General features: G+C 46.4%; 2 protein-coding genes across 2 annotated transcripts; one reads left to right on the top strand and one right to left on the bottom strand.

Annotated features, from left to right (window-relative positions):
- Window positions 1–204: 204 nt before the first annotated feature.
- On the bottom strand, window positions 205–1,691 carry LOC125527124. The gene has a single exon (XM_048691689.1). It carries the CDS (start codon window positions 1,504–1,506, stop codon window positions 205–207), a length of 1,302 nt encoding a protein of 433 aa, XP_048547646.1. The 5' UTR covers window positions 1,507–1,691.
- Window positions 1,692–9,206: 7,515 nt separating this feature from the next.
- Window positions 9,207–12,641, top strand: LOC125527125 (5-methyltetrahydropteroyltriglutamate--homocysteine methyltransferase 2-like). The gene is made up of 11 exons (XM_048691690.1): window positions 9,207–9,556; window positions 9,656–9,743; window positions 10,203–10,330; window positions 10,414–10,605; window positions 10,708–10,910; window positions 11,235–11,349; window positions 11,449–11,467; window positions 11,532–11,782; window positions 11,886–11,958; window positions 12,046–12,174; window positions 12,264–12,641. Exons 1-11 carry the CDS (start codon window positions 9,207–9,209, stop codon window positions 12,624–12,626), a joined length of 1,911 nt encoding a protein of 636 aa, XP_048547647.1. The 3' UTR covers window positions 12,627–12,641.
- The last annotated feature ends 2,265 nt before the right edge of the window (window positions 12,642–14,906 follow it).

A 14,906-nucleotide genomic window follows, 5' to 3' on the forward strand; every position in this document is an offset into this window, starting at 1 on the left:
CCCAAACAAGTCTTGAGATGAATATAGTATCATGACCTAGCATATCTTACGATGGATTATCCACCCTGAACCCCCTAATATCGATGTGTGTGAAATGACGATGCCGTCACCAACTCCACCAGGAAGAACATGGATTAATCTGGTAGTTTAGCATGTATCGCTGGAAGTAACAGAGAGCGAGGCAGGGGTGAAAATAAAGTACAGTCAGTTACCTGGAGCAGTTTGGAGATATGCTGAGATGCTACTTGCATTGTAGCCCAAGGCTAAACCAAGAGTCCTCTCGGCGCAAAACTCGGCCACTTGCGTGACAGTCTTGGTCTGCATGTCAACAGCAAGCACCCATGCTGTGTGTTCGCTTTGGCGGTAGTCAATCTTGGCGAGGAAGTAAATAATGGCATCATTCTGCAGGCTGACGGTGGGCAGGCCAACGTGGAGAGTCGACAGGGTTGGGAGGGCAGCCGCTGTGGTACCAGAATCAACCTTTATATGGGTGGAATCGAGGTTGCATTCGGTGTGCCAGTCCTTGGGCCAGGACCGATTTGCCTTCTGGATGCTCCATGCTGCGACCTCCCAACGATGGGAGGCGGGCTTAGAGGAGCTTCTGTCGGGGTGAGGCAGCATCTCGACGTACTTGATGGTGTTGCCAAGGACCGCAATGTTGCGATGAGACCTTGCATCGCCAGCCCCCATGTTGGGGCGGGGCCTGAGGGCCGGTGGCAGATTCAGGTAGCTGAGCTTGGGGCGTTCGGCGAGCACGTCGCAGAAGATGATGTTGCGCCAAAGATCCACCCAGGCCACGGTGCCCTTGGGTCCTCCAATGGTGAATGTCTTGGTTGTGGAGTGTTTTTCTCGAGATGAATCTATCACCACCGGCTTCTTGCTCCAGGTCTTGGTAGCAGAGTGATAGATGCAGAGCTGAGGAGATTCTTTACCCCAGAAGAAGCGAGCTTGTGCGGCAACGACGAAGTGACCGAACTCTGCCTGTCCATGGGGGTGTAGGTTGCAGGTGCCGGTGCCTTTGTTGGGCTCGCGCATGATGGCGAGCGAGAAGCCGTTGATTTCGTGTTGGGGGCCAGGGTGCGGGAGGTGGTAAAGTTGGCAGTCGCAGGCGTCGTAGACGAAGTATTGGCGATTTCGGAGAAGCTGGGCATCGGTTGGACGCTTACCGGCGACGACGCATAGGAGGACGAGGCCGCCGTCGGTCTCGGTGGCCACGATGAAGGGCGATACGGCGAACTCGGTGTGGTCCATGTGGGTGGCGTGGACGCAGAAGTAGGAGACGAGCGGCGGGGCGACGGCGCAGAAGGTGACCTGGAGTCGGCCCTTGAGCTTGGGGGCCTTCATATCGCAGAAGGCGGTGGTGGCGTTCTTGCGGTCGGCGAAGTAGGCCTTTGGATCGATGAGGACGAAGGGCGGCCGCTTGCCGCCGCCGTCGTCGTCGGGGTAGCCGTAGGCGGGAGGAGCCGGTGGCCACTGCATGTCCTTCTCTTTGCCGTAATCGTCCATCGGATCCTCCCAGTCTTCAAATTGGCCGTCAATCGATCCCAAATCGATTGCCTTGTTCAAGCTGGATGGATCACAAATCGTTGCTTCGTCTCGGCGGGTGTGTGCGTGGATGGATTTATTGGGTGGATTGGCACGATCGATCCGTGTTGGGTGGGAAGATGAAATCGAATTGAATTGGGAAGATGAAATCCTGGGGGGAGCGAGTGAGAGCGGTGGGTGGTTATTGCCGGGGCTAGGGTTTTATTCGGGCCTCCTCCTCCTGACAGCCGCCACTTTGGGCTGCAACTTGGGCCTCCGACCTTAGGCCGCAGCCCAGGGCGAACCATATCCCCTATGTTTTTCTTTTTACCACTAAAAAAAACTTCCCTATGTTTTTTATTCCAATTCTTTACCTTTACTAGGAAATTTGTCCGTGCTTTGCAACGGGAGAAAACCATGGGGTGCAGAACCGGCTCCGCGATAGTGTTGAGTGCTTTTATGGGAGGCCACCATCGAAGGGGGCGTTGGCAAGGAGGAGGGAATTAACCTGGGCAAGAAGATATTGCAATTGATAAGGACCCGGGGGAGGCCAATGGCACGGTTCCAAGTGGTGGCAACAAAGCTGTTGAGCTAGTCATCAACCCATGCAACTGCGTGAGCTAGAAATTTTCAAGACTTCTTTTTTGTACTGAGTGGGTTTATATGTATGGTAGTCAAGATTAATAAAGCTCAAGAGTATCTGACATTAAAAAGGAGGCATCTTGTTCTTTTATTATGTATGCACTTTGTGGCAACCAAATAATATAGATGCAATAATGCGTTGAAGGGAGATGAAACTGTGCTCCAAATAGGTCATGTCAGATCCAAAGAGGTTGACATTCTATCTAAAACAGGAACGTTGTATTGTTTTTTATGTGTAGCCATTTTCAAAGAAACCACTATATAGAAGCGGCATGGCAGATTAGTTGGTGGCATCAGGAAAAAGTATATTATGCTGGGAATCCTAACATAGAAGTTACATCCTATATGAATTAAATTTTTCTGGGCACCGTAAAATTGTTACCTTGGAAATTGGAATAAGAGAAATGTCAAAGTTAAGCCAAAGATGACGGAGCAAAAAAAAAGATGATTAGAATGTAGATTGCTCAATATTTATCGTCGACCGCTAATTCAGGAAGTGCATTGAGCTGCAGATATAAATGATAATTAGAATGTTGAATGCTCAATCTCGATCGTCAACGATTAACTCAAGAAATGCATAACTTGAGAGCAGCTCACATGTCAGATCTCCCGTAAACTATTTATGACATGGAGCATCCGTGAAAGAGAAAAACTGATTTAATGAACTGAAGACCGTAAATCTTGAATAAGATATGTGGCACAACATGTACAAAATCGCATGTTGGCCAAGGGATCCAACTTTAAAAAATTGATAATTGTAATTAGAAGTATCTCATTTAACTGTTTCAGGTCATCTAAATCTCGAAATGAAAAGCCATAAATACATGCATACATGTTATATTTTCGTATTTTTTCTGTATGTCCATTTAGTGTATCTCCAAAACTAAAAAAAGGCTGAAACATTTTATAAAAAGTTCCAACAACAAAGTAATTAATTTACAGCAAGAACATATTATACGGATATTCTCTACCAAAATTCAAGCCTAATTAAGTTTCTTCTTTTCTTGAACGAAACATCACCAAAAATCCTAAAACATATATATTATTTAAAATTCAGTAATCCATGTCACACAACCGGAAGAGAGAAGAACATGCATATAACTGCTAGTCGGAGGTCATCAAACCAACATGTTCAGTGTTTCAATTAGTTATCTTTTGAACACTCGTATCCTTGTAATTTGGAACTAATCAAGCCGAAAATAGGAACTAGAATTATGTACTCCGTCATGAAATATATCTGTCAAATCTCAAATTTAACTAATTAGAATAAGGAAGCACTAAGGTCGCATGAAATCAGAAAAGTTCTACTGATCAAGTCAGAAAAGTTCTACGGACCAAGTCCTCGTATCTGTGAGATATTTGGTGTTTATACTATATGAATTCTCTTAAAATTCAACGATGCTTTGTGTCGTTATTAATCATAGCATAAAGGCCCGTGCGTTGCAATGGGTACAAAATAAACAAATGATTAGAAACCTAAACAATAATTTATCACTGAAAGAAAACCTTGCGAGTAGAAATACAAAATTCAAAGCACTCGGCATATTTAAATGAAATCCATTCTCAAATGAAAAATATATTCCGTACTAAATCTATAATTTACCACACGCATCTTCAGCCTCTTTTCTCCTCTCTGCACTCTTTGTCTTGGTTCTCCAGTACGACAAAGCTTCTTTTGTTGGTTCTCCAGTACGCCAAAGCTTTTGTTCTTGGTTCTCCAGTATGGCAAAGCTTCTGTTCTTGGTTCTCCAGTATGGCAAAGCTCCTTCCATTGATGACGTGTTGCTCCTAAGCTTATCGAGATGCTTTTATTTTCTTGCTTTTATTAAGCCCATTGCTACTTCCTCAGCGATAGCCTCAGACCTAGGGTGGGGAAGGACCCGATGCTTGGTTTTTAAGACCTGCAGATCGTCATCATCAGCACACACAACAGAATTGTGATTGTCGCTGGACCATCATCACGCCGACCCTTCTCACTGATGAAGTTGCAAGTCACAAGTACATGAAAGGCAGAACATAGTCATTAGCGGGTAGAGAGGGAATTGTTGAGATCAACCAAACAGTCTACAAACAAATGCATAGCTCGGTCACAACTGGGTTTAGGTGAAACAATTGCTAGTATATGCATGTCAATTGTGATAAATCAAACCAATGAAAACAAAACATTCTCAACTGGGGAGAATCCATAAATACGATGGGCATGTATCCATGTTGTCTCAAAATGCAGAAAGTTTGTTCTCTTTATCCTTATGTGTCACTTTTCCACCATTAATCTTCCCTTGTTGTGTAAAGATTCCTTTAGAATGACAGAAAATGGGCTTTTCATCCTAGGCGGGCTGGAGACGCTGCTGCATGACATTCTATGGGCCGTCCATGACGGAAAAACCGTGGTAGAAGCGAGGGCGAGGAAAATATCGGGGTGTTCTCCGTTTACGGTGGGTGGTCGGGGCCGAGCGATGCGCGTTTTTCTCGTACACGCACGCACTTGGGTGCGAGGAGTTGGACTCTAACTGAACCCAAGCGAGGCGTTGGGATCTAACTGAACCCGAGCGATTGCACTGCGGGCTACTCGTTATTGAACCCGAGCGATCGATCGATGGCTGTTAACTGAACCCGATCGAGCGATTCCTTCGCTACTGCTGCTAACTAAAACCTATCGATACTGCCTCTGGATGAACAGTGAGCGTTGCTGGGGGGGGGGGGGTTTGGGGGAACAGTTCCCAGTGGGGGTGGATGAACAGGACCCCGTGGTGTTGCCTCTGGATGAACAGGACCCTGATCGACCGATCCGGTTGGGGCTGGATGAACAGGACCCCGTGGAGGGCTGGACGAAAAGGACCACCCCGTGGAGGGTAGGATGAACAGTATGAAGGAAATATGCCCTAGAGGCAATAATAAAGTTATTATTTATTTCCTTATATCATGATAAATGTTTATTATTCATGCTAGAATTGTATTAACCGGAAACATAATACATGTGTGAATACATAGACAAGCAGAGTGTCACTAGTATGCCTCTACTTGACTAGCTCGTTAATCAAAGATGGTTATGTTTCCTAACCATGGACAAAGAGTTGTTATTTGATTAACGGGATCACATCATTAGGTGAATGATCTGATTGACATGACCCATTCCATTAGCTTAGCACCCGATCGTTTAGTATGTTGCTATTGCTTTCTTCATGACTTATACATGTTCCTATGACTATGAGATTATGCAACTCCCGTTTACCGGAGGAACACTTTGTGTGCTACCAAACGTCACAACGTAACTGGGTGATTATAAAGGAGCTCTACAGGTGTCTCCAAAGGTACATGTTGGGTTGGCGTATTTCGAGATTAAGATTTGTCACTCCGATTGTCGGAGAGGTATCTCTGGGCCCTCTCGGTAATGCACATCACATAAGCCTTGCAAGCATTACAACTAATATGTTAGTTGTGAGATGATGTATTACGGAACGAGTAAAGAGACTTGCCGGTAACGAGATTGAACTAGGTATTGGATACCGACGATCGAATCTCGGGCAAGTAACATACCGATGACAAAGGGAACAACGTATGTTGTTATGCGGTCTGACCGATAAAGATCTTCGTAGAATATGTAGGAGCCAATATGGGCATCCAGGTCCCGCTATTGGTTATTGACCGGAGACGTGTCTCGGTCATGTCTACATTGTTCTCGAACCGTAGGGTCCGCACGCTTAAGGTTTCGATGACAGTTATATTATGAGTTTATGAGTTTTGATGTACCGAAGGAGTTCAGAGTCCCGGATGAGATCGAGGACATGACGAGGAGTCTCGAAATGGTCGAGACGTAAAGATCGATATATTGGACGACTATATTCGGATGTCGGAAAGGTTCCGAGTGATTCGGGTATTTTTCGGAGTACCGGGTAGTTACGGGAGAAGCAATGGGCCTTGATGGGCTTTAGTGGGAAGAGGAGAAAGGGCCAAGGGGCTGCTGCGCCCCCCCTCCCCTCTGGTCCGAATTGGACTAGGGAAAAGGGGGCCGGCCACCTTTCCTTCTCCTCCACTTCCTTCTCCCTTCCTCCCCTCTTGGTGGACTCCTACTAGGACTTGGAGTCCTAGTAGGACTCCACATCCTGGCCGCATCAAGCCTTGGCCGGCCTCCTCCTCCTCCATCCTTTATATACGGGGGCAGGGGGGCACCCTAGAACACACAAGTTGATCTTCGTGATCGTTCCTTAGCCATGTGCGGTGCCCCCTTCCACCATATTCCACCTCGGTCATATTGTTGCAGTGCTTAGGCGAAGCCTTGCGTCGGTAGAACATCATCATCGTCACCACGCCGTCGTGCTGACGGAACTCCTCCCCGAAGTTTTGCTGGATCGGAGCCCGGGGAACGTCATCGAGCTGTACTGTGCTAAGAACTCGGAGGTGCCGGAGTAACGGTGCTTGGATCGGTCGGATCGGGAAGACGTATGACTACTTCCTCTACGTTGTGTCAACGCTTCCGTTGTTGATCTACAAGGGTACGTAGATCATACTCTCCCCTCTCGTTGCTATGCATCACCATGATCTTGCGTGTGCGTAGGAAAATTTTGAAATTACTACGTTTCCCAATAGTGGCATCCGAGCCTAGGTTTTATGTGTTGATGTTATATGCATGAGTAGAACACAAATGAGTTGTGGGCGATATAGGTCATACTGCTTACCAGCATGTCATACTTTGGTTCGGCGGTATTGTTGGACGAAGCGACCCGGACCAACATTACGCGTACGCTTACGCGAGACCGGTTCTCCCGACGTGCTTTGCACAGAGGTGGCTTGCGGGCGACAGTTTCTCCAACTTTAGTTGAACCGAGTGTGGCTACGCCCGGTCCTTGCGAAGGTTAAAACAGCACCAACTTGACAAACTATCGTTGTGGTTTTGATGCGTAGGTAAGATTGGTTCTTGCTTAAGCCCGTAGCAGCCACGTAAAACTTGCAATAACAAAGTAGAAGACGTCTAACTTGTTTTTGCAGGGCATGTTGTGATGTGATATGGTCAAGACATGATGCTGAATTTTATTGTATGAGATGATCATCTTTTGTAACCGAGTTATCGGCAACTGGCAGGAGCCATATGGTTGTCGCTTTATTGTATGCAATGCAATCGCCCTGTAATGCTTTACTTTATCACTAAACGGTAGCGATAGTCGTAGAAGCATAAGATTGGCGAAACGACAACGATGCTATGATGGAGATCAAGGTGTCGCGCCGGTGACGATGGTGATCATGACGGTGCTTCGGAGATGGAGATCACAGGCACAAGATGATGATGGTCATATCATATCACTTATATTGATTGCATGTGATGTTTATCTTTTATGCATCTTATCTTGCCTTGTTTGACGGTAGCATTATAAGATGATCTCTCACTAAATTATCAAGAAGTGTTCTCCCTGAGTATGCACCGTTGCGAAAGTTCTTCGTGCTGAGACACCACGTGATGATCGGGTGTGATAGGCTCTACGTTCAAATACAACAGGTGCAAAACAGTTGCACACGCGAAATACTCAGGTTATACTTGACGAGCCAAGCATATACAGATATGGCCTCGGAACACGGAGACCGAAAGGTCGAGCGTGAATCATATAGTAGATATGATCAACATAGTGATGTTCACCAATGAAACTACTCCATCTTACGTGATGATCGGACATGGTTTAGTTGATTTGGATCACATGATCACTTAGAGGATTAGAGGGATGTCTATCTAAGTGGGAGTTCTTAAGTAAAATTGAACTTAAATTTATCATCTTCCTCCCCATCTCTGGCGCCGCTCCGCGACTCCTCCGGTCCAAGGGTAAGCTCCCCCTCCCCTCCCCTCCCCTTCCCTCCCGCATGCGTCCGACCCAATGCTTGCGCGCGCGCGCAAGCGCGGCCGCGAAATCCCCCGCGCCGTCCGCTTGACGCCGCCGCGCCATAGTGTAAGCTCGTCGCGTCCCCGATGTCTCCCCGCCCACCTAGCGGCATCGGGCGTTTGGTTTTCTGATGAGGTTCGGGCTTAAACCCGAACTGAATTTTGGCTGGCCGCGGCCGCCCCCGCCACCCGGATCCGCCACCTGCATGGCGGTGGCCGCTCGGGGCCCAGATCCGAGCCTCTCGGCCGCGCCCTCGGTGGATCTGAGGTCGATGCGGTGGTTAGGTTCCTGGCATCAGATCTGCTGTGCCTCCTAGTTACGATCTGAGATTGCATTGGCTGTGTACTGTATCTGTAGAGCGACTGTCAGGGAGTGAGTGCTGGTTTTATGTGCTGATTGTTATTATCATTTCTAATGATCAGTTTGTTTTCTCGGCCGTTCTAACCCGTCGGCCAATTTAATTTGCCTCCAGTTCTGTCCAATTATGCATATCCGTAGTACCAGGACATTTTCTGATCAGCGTTGTTACTATTTTATTTCACATATAAATCCTGTGGTCAACTTAAACGCTGCATGTCCTACTCGTACTCAGACATTTTGATCCCAGACATCCGTTCCCCTGAATGTTATGTTGTTTGTAGTAGTATGATGATGCCTTCATGCCTGAGAGGGACCCTGCTTTCTTTCCGGCCGATTTTAGCTGCCCTGTACCCACACCATGGGAGTTGGTTGGATCCTAAATGGAGGCCTTTAGTGCGTGTAGCCTGCCTTCATGGCACGGCTAAACATTCCCAGTATACAGAAACATCCTGGCTTAGCCAAAGGTATTTCTTAAGCCTCTGAATTCTTACTGGAGGAGCCCATGCCACAGTAATAATTAAAAAAAATTGTGTACATGGAAAGCACGAAGAAGATCGAGTACTGATTTGGTTTGGAAAAATATGCTGTGATAATTTTGGATCCCTTGCCTGTTAGCTTATATATATATATATATATATATATATATATATATATATTCCTGTATGTGCATTAATTGATTTTTATTTTGGATCCCTTGTCTGTTAGGTTGAAGAAATATATACTTTGCTATATGTGCAAAGTATTTTGGAAAGTCCCTTACCAACCAATGTTCCTGCAGATTAATTGATTTTAATTTTTTGATGGTGTAGAAAGATGGCGTCCCACATTGTTGGCTACCCTCGCATGGGCCCCAAGAGGGAGCTCAAGTTTGCCTTGGAGTCTTTCTGGGATGGGAAGAGCAGCGCCGAGGATTTGGAGAAGGTTGCTGCCGACCTCAGGGCCAGCATCTGGAAGCAGATGTCAGAGGCTGGGATTAAGTACATTCCCAGCAACACCTTCTCATACTATGACCAGGTGCTTGACACAACGGCCATGCTTGGTGCCGTCCCGGACCGCTACTCATGGACTGGCGGAGAGATTGGCTACAGCACCTACTTCTCAATGGCCAGGGGCAATGCCACTGTCCCTGCTATGGAGATGACCAAGTGGTTTGACACTAACTAGTAAGTCAATCTGCATCTCTTGAATGGTGATCAGAGGTGAAATCTTTTTAGGGCATTGGTCATGCAGTTTTGCTTACTGGCTTTGTTACTCTTTTGCAGCCACTTCATTGTGCCTGAATTGAGCCCAGCAACCAAGTTCTCATATGCTTCACACAAGGCTGTCTCTGAATACAAGGAGGCAAAGGCGGTATGTTCCTTCACCCACAGCATTGTCTCAGCCTCCTTTTCATAGTAGTTTCCTTGCACATGATTTGGTAGTAAAAAATATCTTCTGACCTCTACTAGTACTATTTTGTGCTAGCTATCTAAATCTGATCCCACAGTGCTAGTTTTTATGTCTTGCTTTGCTAGTTACATGTTTTTTGGTTAAAGTAGAGCCTTTAACCACATCTGGATGAGACCCAATATCTTAGCAATCCCATACTGCAAAACGCTGACTAGTTGATTTTGTAACCTATACCTGAAGTTGAAATTTATAGTTCTGGAACAAGCATGTTTTTTTCTGTCGTCCACAGAATAATGCATTACCATTTGCACCTAATTGAATATAGAAATTCATTTCAAGGTCCTGAATATAGAAATTCATTTGCCATGCTATTTGTCTTCACAAAATGATGCCTGCATGCTTACATGTTCTTCCATGCAGCTCGGTGTTGACACTGTTCCAGTGCTTGTTGGACCAGTCTCATACTTGCTGCTCTCCAAGGCAGCGAAGGGTGTGGAGAAATTATTCTCTCTTCTTTCACTTCTTGATAGCATTCTTCCCATCTACAAGTAAGCATCGGCTGACACAACCAACTCCTTTTCTTTTAACTTGAATCTTCAGTTGATAATGTCATTTGTTATATAAATTGCAGGGAAGTTGTGGCTGAGCTGAAGGCAGCTGGTGCTTCATGGATTCAGTTTGATGAGCCCACCCTTGTTAAGGACCTTGCTGCTCACGAATTGGCCGCGTTCTCTTCAGCATATGCTGAACTCGAATCGGCACTCTCTGGATTGAATGTGCTTACTGAGACATACTTTGCCGATGTTCCTGCTGAATCTTACAAGTACATTTCTCCAGTGCTAATCAATTCTACTCAGCCATTTTGTGTGTTTCAAGTTGTTCTATTAAAACAGTAAAACAGCAACTAATTCTTTTGTAACCACAGGACCCTCACATCATTGAGTGGCGTGACTGCCTATGGTTTTGATCTTGTTCGTGGAACTAAGACACTTGAACTTATCAAGAGCGCTGGTATCCCATCTGGGAAGTACTTATTTGCTGGTGTTGTAGATGGAAGGAACATCTGGGCTGATGATCTTGCTGCATCTCTCAGCACTCTCCAGTGTCTTGAGGCTGTTGTTGGCAAGGGTAAGCAGTAAACAATATATTTATTATTTACCATCTCCAGGTCACGGTTTAGGACGTTTTCAACATTGACAGTTCTTTAGGTGTAACTTTGACCATCAGTTCCTATGAAAATATGTTGCTTCAAATAAAACCAAGTATTGATTATAAACATATATCTCATGATATTGATGTTGGTATTTGTTCTATACTGATAGCTGTGATCAAACCTTAAAATGTTCCATTAATACATATTCTAAAACGACCTACAGTGTGACTCAGAGGTGGTATCTGTTATCCATTGTCATTGCTTTCTGTATTAAAGCAATTGTGAATACTTTCTTGCAGACAAGCTTGTGGTGTCCACCTCCTGCTCTCTGATGCTATCAAGGAAGAAATTAGCAAGGTTGTCAAGATCCAAGAGGAGCTTGACATCGATGTGCTCGTCCACGGAGAGCCTGAGGTGAGCAATGCTAATTAATATTCTTTGTGGCAGACTCATTTGCAACATGTTTGGACGTTTTGAAATGAAGCTATATCTGTCTATGGATCATTGAAATAGGAATTTGCTTAAGCATATCGTATTTGCTCTCTGGTAACTTAGTGTATGTGCATTTTTTTGACTAATTTCTATGTACATTTCAGAGAAATGACGTGGTTGAGTACTTTGGCGAGCAATTGTCTGGTTTTGCATTTACTGCCAATGGATGGGTGCAATCCTATGGATCACGTTGCGTGAAGCCACCGATCATCTATGGTGATGTCAGCCGCCCCAACCCCATGACAGTCTTCTGGTCCAAGATGGCTCAGGACATGACCCCTCGCCCAATGAAGGGAATGCTGACTGGTCCTGTCACAATCCTCAACTGGTCTTTTGTCAGGAACGACCAGCCAAGGTTGATACCGCTTCCTAGCTTCTTACATCTGTTTTGATTCGATGGCCTTCACGTGGAGGTGTTTTAACTGCTACTAATCGGTACGCCACTTGTTGGTATACAGGTTTGAGACATGCTACCAGATTGCTCTTGCCATTAAAAAGGAGGTTGAGGATCTCGAAGCTGGTGGTATTCAGGTTTGTACTAAGCTTTCTTTGTCATTTCACCATATCATTACTGTGTCCATGTGGCATGTGTAATAAATATGCTTCGGTCATCTGCAGGTGATCCAGATCGATGAGGCTGCTCTAAGAGAGGGTCTGCCACTTCGCAAGTCGGAGCATGCTTTCTACTTGGACTGGGCTGTCCACTCATTCAGAATCACCAACTGCGGTGTGCAAGATACCACTCAGGTAATCTACTTGGAATGCCATGAATGTAATCAGAAAATCTTTGTTACCATCTTCATCCATACCTTATGAGACTTGTTTTTCCTGGGCAGATCCACACTCACATGTGCTACTCCAACTTCAACGATATCATCCACTCCATCATCAACATGGACGCCGACGTCATCACCATTGAGAATTCCCGCTCCGACGAGAAGCTCCTGTCGGTCTTCCGCGAGGGCGTGACCTACGGAGCCGGCATCGGCCCTGGCGTCTACGACATCCACTCCCCCAGGATCCCCGAGGAGATTGCCGACCGCGTCAACAAGATGCTTGCGGTGCTCGACACCAACATCCTGTGGGTGAACCCTGACTGCGGCCTCAAGACCCGCAAATACACCGAGGTGAAGCCCGCCCTGACCAACATGGTTGCCGCGGCCAAGCTCATCCGCACCCAGCTCGCCAGCACAAAGTGAAGAGCCACGAAAGCGAACAGCAGCCTGATACTACTACCTATTGTTTTGTCTGGGCAGAGCGCCAAATGAGCCACATTTGTTTTGAATAATCCGATTCTTTATCGTACGTACCGCCCGAGTTTGGATAGGGTTAGTCTTGCTATGGTGAACTGCTACGTGTTGACATGTTGTATCTATGTTTGGTGGGTGGTTTCTTATTGTTTACAGGCTGTGGTCTCGAGCCTTGTGTGTCACGGTTATAAACGGAGGTGAAAATTGTTGTGCATCTCTCGGCTCCTCCTTGATTTTCACAAGCTGTCTGCTCATCTGTGAACCTGTTCTCAGATGACAGTTACAAACTGAAGCCATTTATGTTATAAGTACATGCTTCACAATCACAGTAGCAGCATTGCATACAGCGCACCAGCTCCTACCACCGCGAGGACGAGGACAACAAATCCAACCACATGCAGAGGCCTAAGCTTCTCCCACCACCTCTTGTCATCACCACCACCATCGTTTCTCGGTGCATCCGGTGTGGCAATCTCCTCCTCCTGTATCTGAATCCTGGTCTCCGCCTTCGGCACCATATTCTTCTTCTCTTGAGCCCTCTTCTTCTCCGCGTCCTCTTGGGCGCTCCAGAAGCTGCCATTGCTGCTGCTGGTGCCGCCCGACGAGCCATCGCCTTTCTGCTCGCCGTGAGACGGGGGCTGAGCGCCTCCAGGCTGCTGCTGTTCCTTCTCCGTGGCCATGGACGATGACGACGGTGGTTGAGCGCCTCCAGGCTGCTGCTGTTCCTTCTGCGTGGCCATGGACGATGACGACGGTGGTTGAGGGCCTGGTGGTGGCGGTGGTGGCCCCTTGGGCAGGATGACGTAGAGCACGGCTTGGTCCTTGTCCATCACGGCCCTGATGCCGCCGGTGCGGACGCTCTTAGGCACCGGGAACGACTTGAGGAACCGCGCGCCGCCCACAGGGCGCTCGCCAGCCACCTTGAGCTTCCGGCTCGTGTTGTAGAGCACCCTCAGCTCCTCCTTGATGAACCCTGCGACCATGGCAAGACAGACATCTTCAGAACACACACAAGTCACACTGTCACAGGCTCATAATGCAGCAGCGAAAGGAAGCCGGAGGCAATGCGCACCGGGGCTCGACGGCCGTGTACACGCGGTGGCGCGGCGCCGGCGCCTGCATGGCGAGACCGTTGATCGACGCTGCATTATAGGGAAGGATCTTTCAGCGACAAGGATTTGGCTAGGAGACAGGGAAGGGGTGCATGGGGAAAGTATTTAGTGCTCCCAGGCCTAGGGTGCTCCCGGTGCTCCGATGCGAAAAACATTTTTTAAAATGTTTAAAAAATTCTGAAAAAATGCAGCACATCGACGGAACATCGATGTCTCTTGTCACAAAATTTCAAATCAAAGTTTGAAACATTGCTCGAGATACAAAAATGACAAATTTGATATCAATGTGATAATGGGCCAAAACTAAAGCCCAATTTATATTATGTACAAAAATTTGTCATTTTTGTATCTCAAGCAATGTTTTGAATTTTGATTTGAAATTTTGTGACAAGAGACATTGATGTTCCTTCGATGTGCTGCATTTTTTTTAGAATTTTTTGAACATTCTAAAAATGTTTTTCGGACATTTGGAGCATCGGGAGCACCCCAAGCCTGAGAGCACTAGATATTTTCCCGGGGTGCATGCATTATAGGGAAGATGACACAATATAACTAACTATGCGGCGATGATGGTTGTTGCTAGCTAGGCAACTCCTTCCTTTGCTTGTGCTGCTCTAGGATGTTTTGCTTTGGCCACAAGGCGGCAATGCATGCACTCATTCATGCATGGTACAAACACCATGCATGACACGCCCGCACACCAGCCTTGCAAAACAGCGATACAAGGCTTACAAAGCACAACCCAGATGCTGCTACGAGCTAACATAAGAACAGGCAAGACCACTGGCGGAGCCAGGAACTTGCTCCTGGGTATTCATGTAAAACTTTTTTTTTGCCAAAGCAATATAATAAAACCATAAATGTACAGTAAGATAGCAACATCAATGACTCAATGACCATACATCGATAATAGTAGCAAAATATCATTGTGGCAATATCTCTAACAATTAAGAAAGCTTACAAATAGCAAAGGAAATTACAATATAACTTTACGATCACTTTTTGGAAGAGATTGATGACATCCTCATCTTTCACTTGCTTGAAGAATTCCCTCTCAACGAACGTAACCAAGCGATTGTTCAAATATTCATCACCCATTTTGTTTCTTAGTGAATTC

The sequence above is a fragment of the Triticum urartu genome, unplaced genomic scaffold, assembly GCF_003073215.2.
Source record: "Triticum urartu cultivar G1812 unplaced genomic scaffold, Tu2.1 TuUngrouped_contig_294, whole genome shotgun sequence".
NCBI classification, from domain to species: domain Eukaryota; kingdom Viridiplantae; phylum Streptophyta; class Magnoliopsida; order Poales; family Poaceae; genus Triticum; species Triticum urartu.